Here is a 14,353-nt window from a genome sequence, read left to right as displayed (position 1 = left end):
AGTTTCACAAGCTTGCTGATGTCATAGTCACAAAACTGATAGGCAGGACATGCACATCTTTGTGTGTGAGTTGTGTCTCTCTTAGCTGTATTACTACCTCCACAGTTGTTGCAGTTGGTCATACACGGTGTCTCTTTTTTTCTGGTAGGTTTTTCATTTTTATGTCATGCTTTTGTTTTCTCATGAACCCAGCCTGGACTGCATCAACATTTGTGGAGGTGTGCTATGAAGAAGCCAGCGTTTTGTTGTGCTCTTCAGTAAACTTATAAACAGGTGGAGATAGCCTTAGCTATTGTCAAATCACTATCATGCTGGTTTGAGGTTACATGTCTCTCAAAATTTTCTCTTTAGACACTCAGGGTCCTCTTTCCTCTTCTCTCTCAGTGGGCTCTCTTATTTCACCCGCAAAGACGGTTAATGTTGTGAGATTAAAGAGAATGTGTGAGTACAGGCTGGCTTGTCAGAGGGTGCCATCACATTGAAAATGTCATATTCTTGTTCAAAGATCAGCAAGTTTTCACCAATGTTACCATCAAAGACTGGGTCAGGCCTTAAGGATCCATCTGCCATGTTCACCATTTGTCATGTTCACTGTTTAGCTGGCTTATGGTGCAGACATACTGAATTTGTTGATGGATGTCAAGTTAACTGATCCCACTCATTTTCTATGGAGACCAGAAGATCCAACCATGCAGTGTATGGTGGATACAGCACAGCAAGTTGACTGAATTTGTATAATCAGGACTCAACCTCAACTTTATGCAAATAAGGTTTGCCCAGCACAACCCAGCTGTCTCACTCAACTCAGATCAAGCTGTCAAACTAGCCAGTGTTGAATAAATGTGAATCAAGATTCTATTAATGTATTATCTATTTCTCACCTCAAATGTTTTCAAGAACATATTTAGTGCACTGGTAAGGTGTAAAAACATGTGTGATGCAGCCACCATGTTGAAACTGGCAGGGCAAAGTTCTTGAATAAGACACCTAACACCATGTTAGGTGTTTGCAGGAATATGACAAGTAGTGTAACTTTAAAACTGTTTTTTTACCATGATATCAAGGATTCAACATAGCAGACATGGCAGCAGTAACACACTAACCAGTACCAACAGGACACCACTGAGTGACACCCATGCTCAGGATTACTTCTTCTAAGTATGGTGTATGCAAGAACTCAACATTGACTAATGTGAACATTGACTTATCTAAAGTCTTTCCAAAAGGATGAGTCTCTCCATGACTTTCTGATCAAACTTGACAGAAAAATACAAAATAAAAGAAGGCACAATGCTCGACTGTGGTGACCTAATCCATATGGTTAAAATGGACTTTCAGAACAGCATGTGGTTGAACAGGAAATGAAATATGAATGTGTGTGTAAGATCATCCGGTTAGCATGTATTTAACAGACAGTGTTTCTGAGGGAGATCATTAGAGCCATCAGCCAGCTGTTGGTGTCCAGCAGGGTCAAGTTAGAGCAAGTGCGAACACACACGCACACACACACACACACACACACACAAACTACGCTGCCCCAGAGGGATCAAGGGCAGATGGATCATTCTCATTTACAATGGAAGCTGAACTTCTCAGTCCCTAAGAGAAAGATCTTTTGCAAAATATTACACAACAAAGATCATGATATATTAAGACCATTACTACAGACGATGTGTTTATAGGGATTATGTACTGTAAAAATCCAGAAAGTATTTGACTGAAGGAGAGGAACGAGGACACAGAGGTGAGTAAATTAGATGATGTCAGTGTTTACATCATGATTAGTCTTCTGTGTTAACACTAGGTGGCGACATCCAACTCTCTCACAGAGCACTGTGCTGACTAAGGGCTGGCTGACAGAGGATGCGCTTGTGCCAAGTCTACATACATGTGTGCTTACATGTGATTGTGTGCGAGGTGCGGATGACCTTGTAAAGCTGCTGCATTCACACAGATTCTCCTTCATCCTGAGCCGATACCGCAACAGTCCCTGAGGACTGTCCCCCTCCTCTTTTTCCCCTTCTCCATCAGTTTGTGATCCAAACTGATTTAATACTGAGGGGGGGAAATGCAGCGAAAACATCATCTGAGCAAATGTCTGTTTAGTACATCAAAGGTTTTATAAATGTGTGTGGTGGAAGTTGATAATTCCATATCTACCTACACAGCACTCCCATTTTCTTTTCTTTTCCTGCCTATGAAAACATTAGGATGCCGTAACAGTAAAAATGACTGATACTGCACCCCCCCACCCACCTGCCTCTCTCTGTTGCTCACTTAATCTCTCTCGCTTCTCTCTCAATGTGGATCTATAGTGCAAACTCAGAGACTGAGCGAAGAGAGCGTGACGTTAAGAATCAAAAGCATGATTTTGCAGCATTACAATGTGCTGTAAGTAACTGCGGCAGAGAGGAAGAGAGGGGATGGAGGGAAGGAGTTGTGGTCCATATAGAAGCAGGAGAATTGATTATGGGAGGATGGAGGAATGTACTCCAGTAGGGAGGGAGGAAAGGGAAGGGGGTGGGCAACTGGCTCTGCATCTGCTCGAGAAAAATCTCTGGGGTCAGCCAATTAGAGGGAGGGTGACACCACTATCCCCCCTGGCTAGCTAGTAAATCCTGCGCCACAAGACAACCTACGTGCCTCTGTTCAATGAATGTGTGAGCTCATACACACACACGGGGGGAGGGAGGGGGGGGTAAAAATCTGCTTTACACAGACTTTAAGTACTATACACAGTCAGTTTGGAGATAGTTAAACACAGACAGTATTTGAGTCTCAAGGAAAGAGTCACTTCTACAGAAAAATGTAGACTGCATTCCAGATAAAACCTGCAAGTTTTGTGCGATAAATTGATGTAATTCAACAATCATGGATCATGACTAGAAAAATGTCATATCCCAAACCTGTGTCAGCATGCAACCTTTTCTCAAGACAGCCACTCAAATCTTCCCTGAACCTGCCTGCCTCTACAGAGTCCCAAAGCATCCATATCCATACCTATATAATATACCTATATAATAATAAACACCAATACACATACCTCAAGGGAGTTCAACCAAATTCTAAAAAACACATTATTCACATTTATAACATATTTATTCCAGTAGTATTTAGCAGTGGCGATTCAAGCACTGCTAAATTTGATCTCAACACCCCTAAAAAATCAATAAATAATTATTGGATTTTTTTCCTAAAAATGATTTTATACAACTTTAATTATCTTGCGTGCCTGTCAGTCAGAGAAAGGAAAAATACATATGCTACAGGTTCAAATGGTTTTATTTTAACAGCTTTAATGTACTTTGGATAGTTCTGTCATTCATTTTGTCTTTCTCTTAGGGTTCATTAACTATCCTCGGGTCCTCTCTGTAGAAATCTGTGATTGTTTATTCTGAACGATTATTATCATACATTATAGTAGCCTACTCTACTATGTATTAATATCTCTTGTTGTAAATTACGTTATCCAGTGAAATGAGTAATTTAGCAGGGGGTTTGAACACTTGTAGGGCATTGTATGTCAAATTCTCATTAGGAGCTGAGCCCCCCTCAAGGTCTGATCCTAGAATCGCCTCTGGTATTTAGTCAGGTAGATGGATTTTGTTTAATTTGCCCAGATTTTAAGATATCTGCCCGAAATGTTCTGCTTCCAGAGTATAATGGGAGTTAATGACATTTGCTTTGTGATTTTGAGTTTTTACCATTAACATAGTCTCCATTAATATAAATAATCCACAAATATTGCTATAAACAGGATATCAGTGAATGGAGCACCACTAGCATTCAAAAGAAAATGTTTTTCTTTTTGCATTTTGGGTGAACCAACCCTTTAATTTGTAAAGTATGTGTCTTTTATCTTTGCCAGCAGACTGATAGCTGAATGATTTTTAATAGCTTTGTGATAATAAAGACAAATAGTCTATTATCTTATTAACTTATTAGCTCAGTAAATTTTGCAAACTTTACAATAATATCCTAAATGGAGTCAGCTGTCTTCATGACTTCATGTGTGTGAGTGATGCAACATGGTTTCATTAAGGTTAATTTTTAAAGACCATTACTGCACTAAGAGCATTTTAATATTGACAAATTACAACTGTTTGAAACGTTTAATTAGTGAAAACTAATGTCCCTCTGTAATGCATTTTGCTGTGTGAAAATAAAGTCATCAGATCATTTTACTTAAGATTTGTTAGTAACAAGCAACAATGCAACAAATCATCTCAGAGATGGTATTAACACATAGCCAAGTACATATATGACTAGGAATGGATAAATGAATGAAGGCCCTCTTTCTTCCTCAGTCATGTTTTATCCTCCAACTGATCAACGCTTTATTGGCCATCGTCCTGGAGAGCAGAGCATCTGTGTGCATGCAGGATGTGATGAGAAGTGAAGAGGATCAAATCAAAGTGGCATCACCTCTCCCTCCGGGGATTCAGATGATGAAGGGGTTTACAAATGGCTAAGCTTTTAATAACAGGTTCATGATACTATGAAACAGTGATGACACTTGCCACAAGGATTAGATGACTCAAGAAATCTGCACTTCACTAAGTAAGATTTGTCATCAGGGAGCACAGAGTGATACTCCAAAGCACCGGCCAGGGCCAAGCTCCTGGCCTTGTAATGTCATCATATGTTACCCAAAAGGATTGTTGTAGAAAACAACATCTGCATCCCCTCTTAAAACATCACCCTTAGCTGCTGTAACATCTAAACTGTGCTTCAGCATGCCACTTTGGACTATGCAGGTTTAATTCAGTCAGGAGATTCAGACTACAATCATGATCTCAATCTTCTCCAGCCCATTGCATTAAATGAATCAGACGTTCTCTATTGTCTGCACTCAGGGAACTGGAACTGAGAATTACAGCCGGGAAGCTGTGCTGCTGTAATGACCTACTGTACTGTACTGCTGGGTTTTGAATTGAATTATTCCTCTTCCCTCTGGTAGACAGAAAAAAGGAATCATCATATCAATCAGGTAAATAAGACACCCGTCATCCAATACAGAGGAAAAGGGTGCAGAGTCACCCCGGGGTCACCCACACTCCTCTGATGTTTCACTCCTTTTAACTTTCACTCTACTTCCCTGTGCTATGGACTTACCCCTGGGCTATATTCCTTCAGTCTGAGAGCTCATCTTCACACAATCACTAGCACATAAGGTGCTTCCCACACACATACAAATGTATTCCCACGCTGGCATGCTCGCCTTGCATACACAAACATAGACTTGTAAAAGGCGTGCTCTAAAATGTAGACTTTTAGTAACACTAAAGTGGAATGTCCACTTTAGTTCTCTGTTTTGCCTAAGATAAAACAGCAAATGTCCCTGCAAACTCAAAGCCACACTGATTTATTCTCATTTTGTGCACTGAAGCATGAATGTATAAGGACAACAGTGCCAAAATCATAAAATCAATAAAAGGTGGATGGAGATGTATGAAATTACAAAGTTAGATGCCCAGTCTTTTAAAGCAGAACAGTCTTTTTTCTACAGAGCAATGCATGGCAGATCAATAATCAATACAGTGGATGGTAGGCTGCACATTGCAGAAGCTCCAAGCTATCGTACGTACAGTATCAGACCAAGAGATGCTGCAGAGTCTGAAGATATCAAGGTAGGACTCAGAGTACCTGGACAACAAACCACACTAAGCTTTCTATCCCACCTCCTGTCCTTTCCTCTCTCATCAGCCAGAAGGAGCTTAAAGGGAAAGAGCTCAAGTTGAGTAACAGCTTGGGTAAAAGCTTCCCTTTCTGACAACAAGCTGTCCAGCAACCTATCAAATTTCTTTAAGAAGATATCACCTCATTCTTTCTCTTTCTCTTTCTCTCTTTCCTCTTTTATTTGAGCATGATGACTATCCATTTCAATAACCCTGATGTCTCAATTCTTGTTTCAGGGAGTTACGTAACAGCTGCGCTATCCGAATAACAATTGGGAGGAGAGATTAGCGCAATCGTCCAAGTAGAGAGATAGAGAGTAAGATGAAGGGAGGGAGGCAGGGACGCACTAGAAGGAAAATCTGAGGAAGCCCCTCTCAATATGACACATCATTTCACGTGCTGTCTCTCAAATGAATAGATTAAGCCATGCAGTGGGAGGATGAGCAAAGCCAGCCGCTGCAGCTGTTCAATATATTTTAGAGGTTTACACAAACCTGTGTTGGAGGCTGTTGCTGGCTGAAAGTACTGCAGTCCTATGTGTCAGTTCAGCTTCATTTACAATCATCAGCCGGGAAATACACCAATAAATGGTTTGTGTCTCACAGGCTTACTAGGATTATCAAAATCATGCATTCTTTCATTACACAGATAATAACACATAATAAGAAGGTGCTAACACTCGTAGCTTCAGCCTTAAAAAGAAATTGAATTGGATGAAATTGAAAACAGCAAGAAACAGCAATATATCTTCATCACTTATCACAAAATTTTTAAAGTCCTCAGGCTTTCAGGCTTTAGAGTTTGGCAGAAGACAAACCCCTGCAGAGAGGGAGTGCCTGCTGGATGCCTGATGTTATTTTGTACTTTTTTTATTTGATTCTTTTTTCTATTTTTACAAATACTCGAGAGCACCTTTTGAGCAGGGAAAGTCTCTCTCTGATCAAATGAACCTGAATGGGTATGGTGGGGTATCAGCTTTGAAATCACTAAGCATCTGCAAGCTCATAAATAAAGACCTGCTATCACCTTAGTGTGGGAGGAGGGGGGAGGGGTTGGTGAATTGGCCTCACGTGCCATGCACCTCCCATTCTAGCTTTAATTAAAGAAGAGTATGCTGCAGCCCCTCACCAACCTGCTCCAGCAAGCACTTAGAGCCAGGAGCTGAACTCACTGAGACCCATTCCCAGGCTCCATCAACATGAGTGAGTGCCTTGGCCGGCCCTGCTGAGTCATCTGTCTAAGGGGGTGCCATAGGGCCACCTGGGCTGCAGCCACACACACAAACACACATCGGATGTAGGTTTCATTAACGCACACAGAGATATGAATTGAATTTGTGACAAGAGAGGTGAGATGGATAGACTGCTGGTTGGTTGAACTGATGACGTCTAATGATGTCATATGATGCAAAAATGCCTTTTCTCTAAGAATAGAAAAATAAATAACAATTTCACACGAGTTTAAAAGAATACTCTGACATGTTTGGTGACACACTTGAACACTTTTTTGAAAAAAATTAGATGCATAAATCCATACCACTAAATATAATGCTACTGGTAGCAGCTGATTAGCAAGGGGGAAACAGAGGGGGGGGACTGACTTTGCATTGTGACTATTTCCTCGGAAGGCACAGAAACTTCCTGGAATCTCCTCTGGTTGCCTGGCTGGCCTGGTCTCAAAAAGACAAGACTCCAGGAAGTTACTGTGCCTGGTCAAGAAATAGTCCTGCATATAAACCCCAAAAAGTCATAATCTTTTTACATTTCAGTTCAGTTTTTCAGTTTTTGTGAAGATTTAACAAACAAGATTTTTTTGAAGTTCGAGTGGTATCTATCTGCTCATTTAACTCTCAGCAAGAGAGCGAGTAAGCATGTCAAATGTCAAACTTAAAGGTTTAAATGGCACCTTCTATTTCTCATGCACTATTTCGTGGTGAATGAGGTTCAAAGAGAAGTATGTTTGGAGCGTTTGGGGCACCTTGACTGACAGGTGTTACATCCTATTACACTCACACACTCATGTTGTTTCAGTTAGAACAATTCAGGCTTAATCTTCTTAATCTATCCTCATCTGCTTGAAAGGTGGTAGTGCTGAAATGAGTAATCAATCCATGCTCAGTCAATCAACAGAAAATGTAGCATGAAAATACCACACATTTGTAGCTTTCCTCTGCTTTATATCACTGTAAATTGGGTTTGTAAATTGTTGTTTGGACAAATGTGCTATTTCACTGCTCACCCAAACAACTCATCAGGAAAAAATATCATGAGAATAATCTGTAATTAAAAGAATTGTTAGTTGCAATCCAAATAGTAAGGACCAGTCAATATCCAACTAACTAAAAAACACAGAAAGGTGAAATAAGAGGCTCTTTATTTGTCCTGAGACAAATATTGCTTGTAGCCAAGTTCGGGATGAGCACAAAGAAAGCTTAGGATCCACATTCATAAAAACTGTTTACATGTTATAGCATCCAATTGATCATCACCTGGAAAACGAGGAATGACTAATATGAAGTTATTCCCTTTGATCACAGGCGTTTAGGGTGCAGGTAAGCGGGTAGGTCGGCCTGCTCAGAAGACAGGTGCTTGAGTTGGTTCTGATGGGCTTAGTCACTGCTGCAGCACTCCTAATCCACTGCACCAAATCTACACACACACACTCAAACACACACACATCATACATGCACATCAACACAGAATCAACACCTAGACATAACTAAGGTACCAATCTGTCTTCAACATCAACACATTAACCTCTCTGCTTCCCATTCAGGCAGGGAGGGTAGGAGATTTTGGAGGACAGAGGGAGAAGCAGACAGAGACGAGACTGGAATGCTGATCCACTGCTGCCACCTCTGCTTTATATTAAGATAGAGATAGCACTTAGATAGTACTTTCACCACTGAAATGTTCACTGGCAGCCATATTAGCGGCAGAGTCTGTCATTACAGTTGTTGTTTTTGGGAACCTGAGAGTTTATGCAGTGAATTTGTACCTTTAAGATGCCTGATGGGCTGCGATACACATGTTCAGCCAACACCTCTGAGTTCTAGACAATACAGCAACAAAGTAGCCATAGTGCACCCTGACCAGACTTATTGCATTGATGAGTCTGAACACCACTAATGGGTCAGTCCATAACTGCCACGACTCATTGTCTGCACTTCACTGCCTTACAAGTAGCAGACAAGCTTTACTAGACAGAAACTGTATATAAACAATAATGGTGACCTTTTAGCCACATCAAACACTGACTTTACACATCATAATGATCAGTATAGTATCACATAGTAGAAGTAGCCACTGAGAATTATCAACTTAAATTTGAACTTTTTTGTGAGGGAGGGTGCATTTTTTTCAGATGTTCAAAGACTAGAAGATTGGATTTTGTGTTGCTAACATTTTAGATATTTGAAGAGTTTGTCCTAATCACAATGTTCATTGTTTAGAAGATTAACAATGCATGAATCTGTAACAGTTTTGATAACTGATTTATTCTTTTTTTTTCAAACAAAAATGCCTAAAAATGTACTGGTTCCAGCTTCTCAAATGTAAAAATGTTTTCAAATCAAATGTTCAAATCATATTAAATCATATTAAAGTAAAGAGAGAGTAAAAGACTGTTTTTGGACAACATAGGAAACTTTAAAAATCCATTTGCATGTGAAGAGATTTAACTACACATTACCATGTTGACACATTGTTTCCAGATTAATATTCACTGAAACACGAAACATTCTTCAATAGAACATATGGGAAATGACACCAGAAAAATCCATATTATGGCACACAAAGATACTGCGCACAACATACTTCCTGGATGGGACTATTGGATTTGTTAAACACCCTGGGGCTCACCAAATAATGGTCACATACTGTAGCAACAAAACAACTGTAATGTACGACGATGATCCAACTACAATCATTTCATCAGTTTAGGAGACAAATTTAGGTTATTGTTTTACTAAGAATTTGCTAAATGTAAAAATGTAACTTCTTATACAATGTTTCTCTTTTAATAAGCAATCCACTGATGAGACTTGGCACAAATGCCATGATTGTTCATAATAATTAATAACAAGACCTTGATTCTATTGTTAAAGACTGTGTAAAGTGAATTCAAACATTCTCTTCTAAACACATTAAATAGGTCATAAATGTATTTCTAAAAAAGGGGTAAAAAGCATTTCAGCCATTTAGATTTGAATTGTGGAGCTAGGCTTCACAAACTGTATTTCAAGATTTCTGTGTTCAGGATTTAGTGGGGGGCGGGTTTATGCTAATCACATGGCGGTGATTAGCATAAACCCGCCCCTGCTGCTGTTGAGGTATAAATACATTCAGCGCACACTACTACTACTACTACTACAGTCTATAGTTAGCCAGTTAGCTGAGTTAGCTGCCGAGCTAGCTGCCGAGCTAGCCGCCGAGCTAGCCGCAGAAAGCTCTCAGACGTAGCGTCCATGTTTCTGGTAGAGGTGGTGACTTTGATTGACAGGTGATACTTGGTAGGGGGCGGGGTTTCAGCGAACTCGACGGGCACTCCCACAACGTTTGGCAGCAGAGAAAGAGACTGAGGTTTTACACAACTTTGAAGCCTAATTTCATATATTTGGCGATTTTTTTAATCATTCAAATTTGGCAGGGTGGTTAACAACACACTTTTCTGTGGTATGTTAAAATCAGAAAACACATTTATTCTTACTTTACACGAACTTTAAACTTTTAGTTTTGTGGCCACAATTCTGTTGGTCTGTCTGCGTTTGTGCTTAAAGCAGATGCTCATTATGGAGTGTGATAAAAATAGCTGTAATTAAAATAGCGGATACTGTATGTCAAGATTACCAGAGCCAAAACAACATTAAAAAAACTGCACAAACAATTATATGGCCCTGGACTGTTCATTTATCTTGAATAACAAAACAGGCTGTTTGAAAACAATACCCATACCCCATGACCTTGGAAAAGTCCTGAATCTTCAAGAGAGTAAACAGCCTAAAATGAAATGTGTTTGAGACGAATGAAACACACACAGTAGAACAATACTTCATACTTCAAGACCATTGTTGCCCAAGTAAACCACTTCTGCCTAAAGAGCCTTCAGATGTAGACGCAAACACATGTACAGAATGAGGTGAAAATAGGTGCTGACTGTGACAATAGGGCTTTGGTCACATCCTGACAATGCTCATTTTTCAAAAGAAGAAAACTCATCAATAAAAGTAATTTGAGGACAACATTATCCACTGCTCAGCAACTGACCTGTGCTCTATAATGCCACTACACCATGAAGCCAATTAAAATAGCACTTTCACCTTTTGATGATTAATTATTACCTTTATGAGTCTAGTCATTCATCAGTGGACACAGATTCATATCCCTGCAGGGATGGAAATAATGATATAACACACCAATGTACATACCACAAACAATAGAGTAAGGGGATAAAAAAACACAAAGAGGATAAAGAAAAGGGTGGACAAATCAAATAATGTCCATAAAAGATCCTAAATTAAAATGTACTACTAGAGAGTCAAGCAGCCTCTATAGGTCATAATACTCACTAGACCCAACTGGATAAAAGAAGACTGAATCAGGTGATCGTCTACATAACCAGCTGAGCAACTTACGCTGCTCTTTATTGTTGCAACTAAAAATATTTGAGCAACAATACATCAGCCACTATAAATTGGAACAATTCATTGCAGAAGACATGTAAAGATCAATTTAAAAACTCAAAACATATCAATTGTGCAGTGTAAATGATTGAAATGGAGGAGGAAACGGAAGCTTACATAACAAGACACTATTTGGCTGAGAACAGAATGAAAACAAGTAAGGGTGCATGTGTGATAATATGTGTATGTGTGTGATAATATGTGTGTGTGTGTGTGTGTGTGTGTGTGTGTGTGTGTGTGTGTGTGTGTGTGTGTGTGTGTGTGCCATTGGGTGGTTAAATAAAAGATGTGTCACAGAGAAAGTGTCGACCTTGCCTGCATTGCTAGGATAGGGACACTCCCGAGGTGCAGGTCGATACACAAGACAGCTGATGGAACGACTACAAAAATCAGGTGCCAAGTGCAACGGTGGTTTTGTTAACCACCCTGCATGAACATACAAGGAAACATAATCAGTCAACTTTTGAATCATAGACGGTAGAATTTGCCTCTGTAGCTGCAGGCTTCAAAGAAGAAACAAAGGCGGCACGGGAGAGAAAGAGCGATAAAGAGAGTGAATTCCCCCAGTATTAACATCTGCTCCAGAAACCAGGAATGACTGTAAGCCAGTGTTAAAAAAAAGGAAGTGGGGTTGGGAGGGAGAGCTGGTGAGGAGTCAGGAAGCTTATTTGAAAGACTTAAGCTGCATGGTTACATAAGTGATATGGGATCATCTGAAACAATACACTTACTAAGTCAGGCTGCATTAGTACTTTCATTTCTTGATCTCATCTTGCAAAACATGCACACATTGCATTTACACAAATGCTTAATACACATGCACACACACAAGAGTCTCTGCACTAGCACTCACACTCCTGGTCCTTTGATCAAAAAGCAATGTTAGAGTTGAAGTGAATGGGGAAACCTCAACTCAGGACTCAGTGGCTCATGTCAGTCATTGTAGACAGACATGGCATGTGTGTGTCTGCAATGAAAGGACTGGGTCTAACTCTCCAACAAAAAGAGCCAAGGAGCTAACCCGTACTGAGAGACATCTACCCTAGGTGTATCTGAGTCATATCGCCATTCCCTCTCTTCTTCCTTTCTTTCTTTCTTTTCTTGCCTCGATTCTTTCTCAAATACACCTTCTTTCTAACCCCCTTTTCCACCCGACTTTGTACAAGCACAACAAAAAGAAAAATCTATTCCCAACCCCAGCCTTCCAGCCCTGCCTCCCATATCTGTGAAAGTGGAAGAGCTGTACTGTGTTCCTGTCTATAACGCTGTCTCTACTGCATCAGCATCAGATTGGTTTACATCCAGCCTGGCACAGTGCAGGCTCACAAGGCTGCTGGACTCATACTCGGTTGCTGAGGACCAATTTGCCACCACAACAGCACAATCTGCGGATGACTCATTTTCATTAATGAGTTTGAGTGAAATGCAACGAGCAGCCAGAGGAATAAAGTAGACTCGGCAGCTTTATGATATGCCCCTGCAGTCGGTGACTGGCAGAGCAGAGATTTATTGTTTACAATGAGCCAGGCTTTGCCTGGACTTCTCAGTGAGATAGAAGCCTGCAGGTATTACTATGCGGTCATTACAATGCCACATAGAGGAAAAGCAAAGAGCAGAAGAGAACGGACTGTTGCGGACACAGGCAAGCTCACTGACCTCGTGGATGATTAGTGCTGTAGTGAAATTTCACCTCACCGCAGTGTGAAAACAAAGAGAGAGAAGTGACAGAGAGAGGGTACGAAACAGAGATGTGAAGAGGGACAGAGACAGTGAGAGAAGAGTACTACACTGCCTTATCAGACAGCTTAGACAGGACAGTCAATAAAGCAGGTATAAAGCAGTCGAGAGGAGTAGGAAAGCATGCAGTGTGTTGTACCGTTTCCCTGTGTCTGTATGCACACAACATACATGCGTACCAGGGAGACTGTGTGTACACACAGTAGAAACACAACAAGACTGGGTTTCCATGTGTGCCTTGGCACCCCTAACTGCGGTTTAGCATGACACAGAGAGAAGGGGGGGGCGTCTCAACCTTCCTGCCCCCCTCTCCATCCACCCCTCCCTCCCAACCCTACCCCATCACCCCACCCCTGACTACTACCTTGCGCTTTTTATCCCGCGAGCGGCTCCTCTTCTTGTTCCTCTCCTCCTCCTTCTCTTTGCGCTCCTGCTCTAACTGGGCTTCTAAATCCTTGTTCTTGCGGAGGTGTTTGGCCGCTTGTGCCATGGCGTTGGTAGGGGTCTGGGCGGTGTTGGCGTGTCCAGATTCTACGGCGGTGGTCTGCGGGACGACGGCACAGGGACTTCTACCTGATGCAGGCCAACACAAGCGCTGCCGCTGCTGCTGTGTATTCCTCTATGGCCCTACAGAGTCTGAGAGCGTGCTCACCCTCTGCCTCCTCCTCCTCTTCCTCTTCAGCAGTGCAGTCACACACACACCGGCAGTCCTCAGCCGTCTGCTGTGGGATGCTACTGCAGCGCAGCTCTCTCTCTCTCTCTCTCTCTCTCTCTCTCTCTATCTCTCACTCTCTTTCTCTCTCACTCAATCGTTCATGTTTACTTCCCTCATTCAATTTTTCTTCTGCCTTCCTCTTTGGTCTCCCTCGTTCTCTATACAAGCAAAAAAAGGTAAATTACAATGTGAACAAACAGATTTTCCTTTTTTTACTTGTTTTCTTCTCTATCTTTACATCTCTTCCCTTTACTGATTTGACATTCTGTGAAACTGCTTCAACCCCTCCACCCGCCCAATCAACAAAGATTAAAAAGGGATGAACTGACAGTCAGTTGAAGAATAGCCTGAGCAGCTTTAAATCAGTCAGCTCTCCCTCCTCACATTGCATTGATTTTGTTTCCTTTTCCTGTATTTAATTTCTCAGTATCTAATAGTCCTGCTGTGTGTCCATCTGTGGAGGATCGCTAGGCTGCACAGGGAACCCACCATCACCACAGCCAATCACGGCATCACTCACACACACCAGGATACCAGAGGAA

General features: G+C 41.2%; 1 protein-coding gene across 1 annotated transcript in view; it reads right to left on the bottom strand.

Moving 5' to 3' along the window:
• ank1a (ankyrin 1, erythrocytic a) overlaps positions 1-13,586 on the bottom strand; it is a 92,705-nt gene extending 79,119 nt beyond the window's left edge. The window contains exon 1 of the mRNA XM_053325545.1: positions 13,461-13,586. Coding sequence (XP_053181520.1) covers positions 13,461-13,586 — 126 coding nt within the window. The remainder of the gene's footprint in view (positions 1-13,460) is intronic.
• Positions 13,587-14,353: the final 767 nt, after the last annotated feature.

Source organism: Scomber japonicus, chromosome 9 (genome assembly GCF_027409825.1).
Source record: "Scomber japonicus isolate fScoJap1 chromosome 9, fScoJap1.pri, whole genome shotgun sequence".
Lineage (NCBI taxonomy): Eukaryota > Metazoa > Chordata > Actinopteri > Scombriformes > Scombridae > Scomber > Scomber japonicus.
Note: the sequence above shows the minus strand (reverse complement) of the source record. Positions and strands in the feature narration are given on the sequence as shown.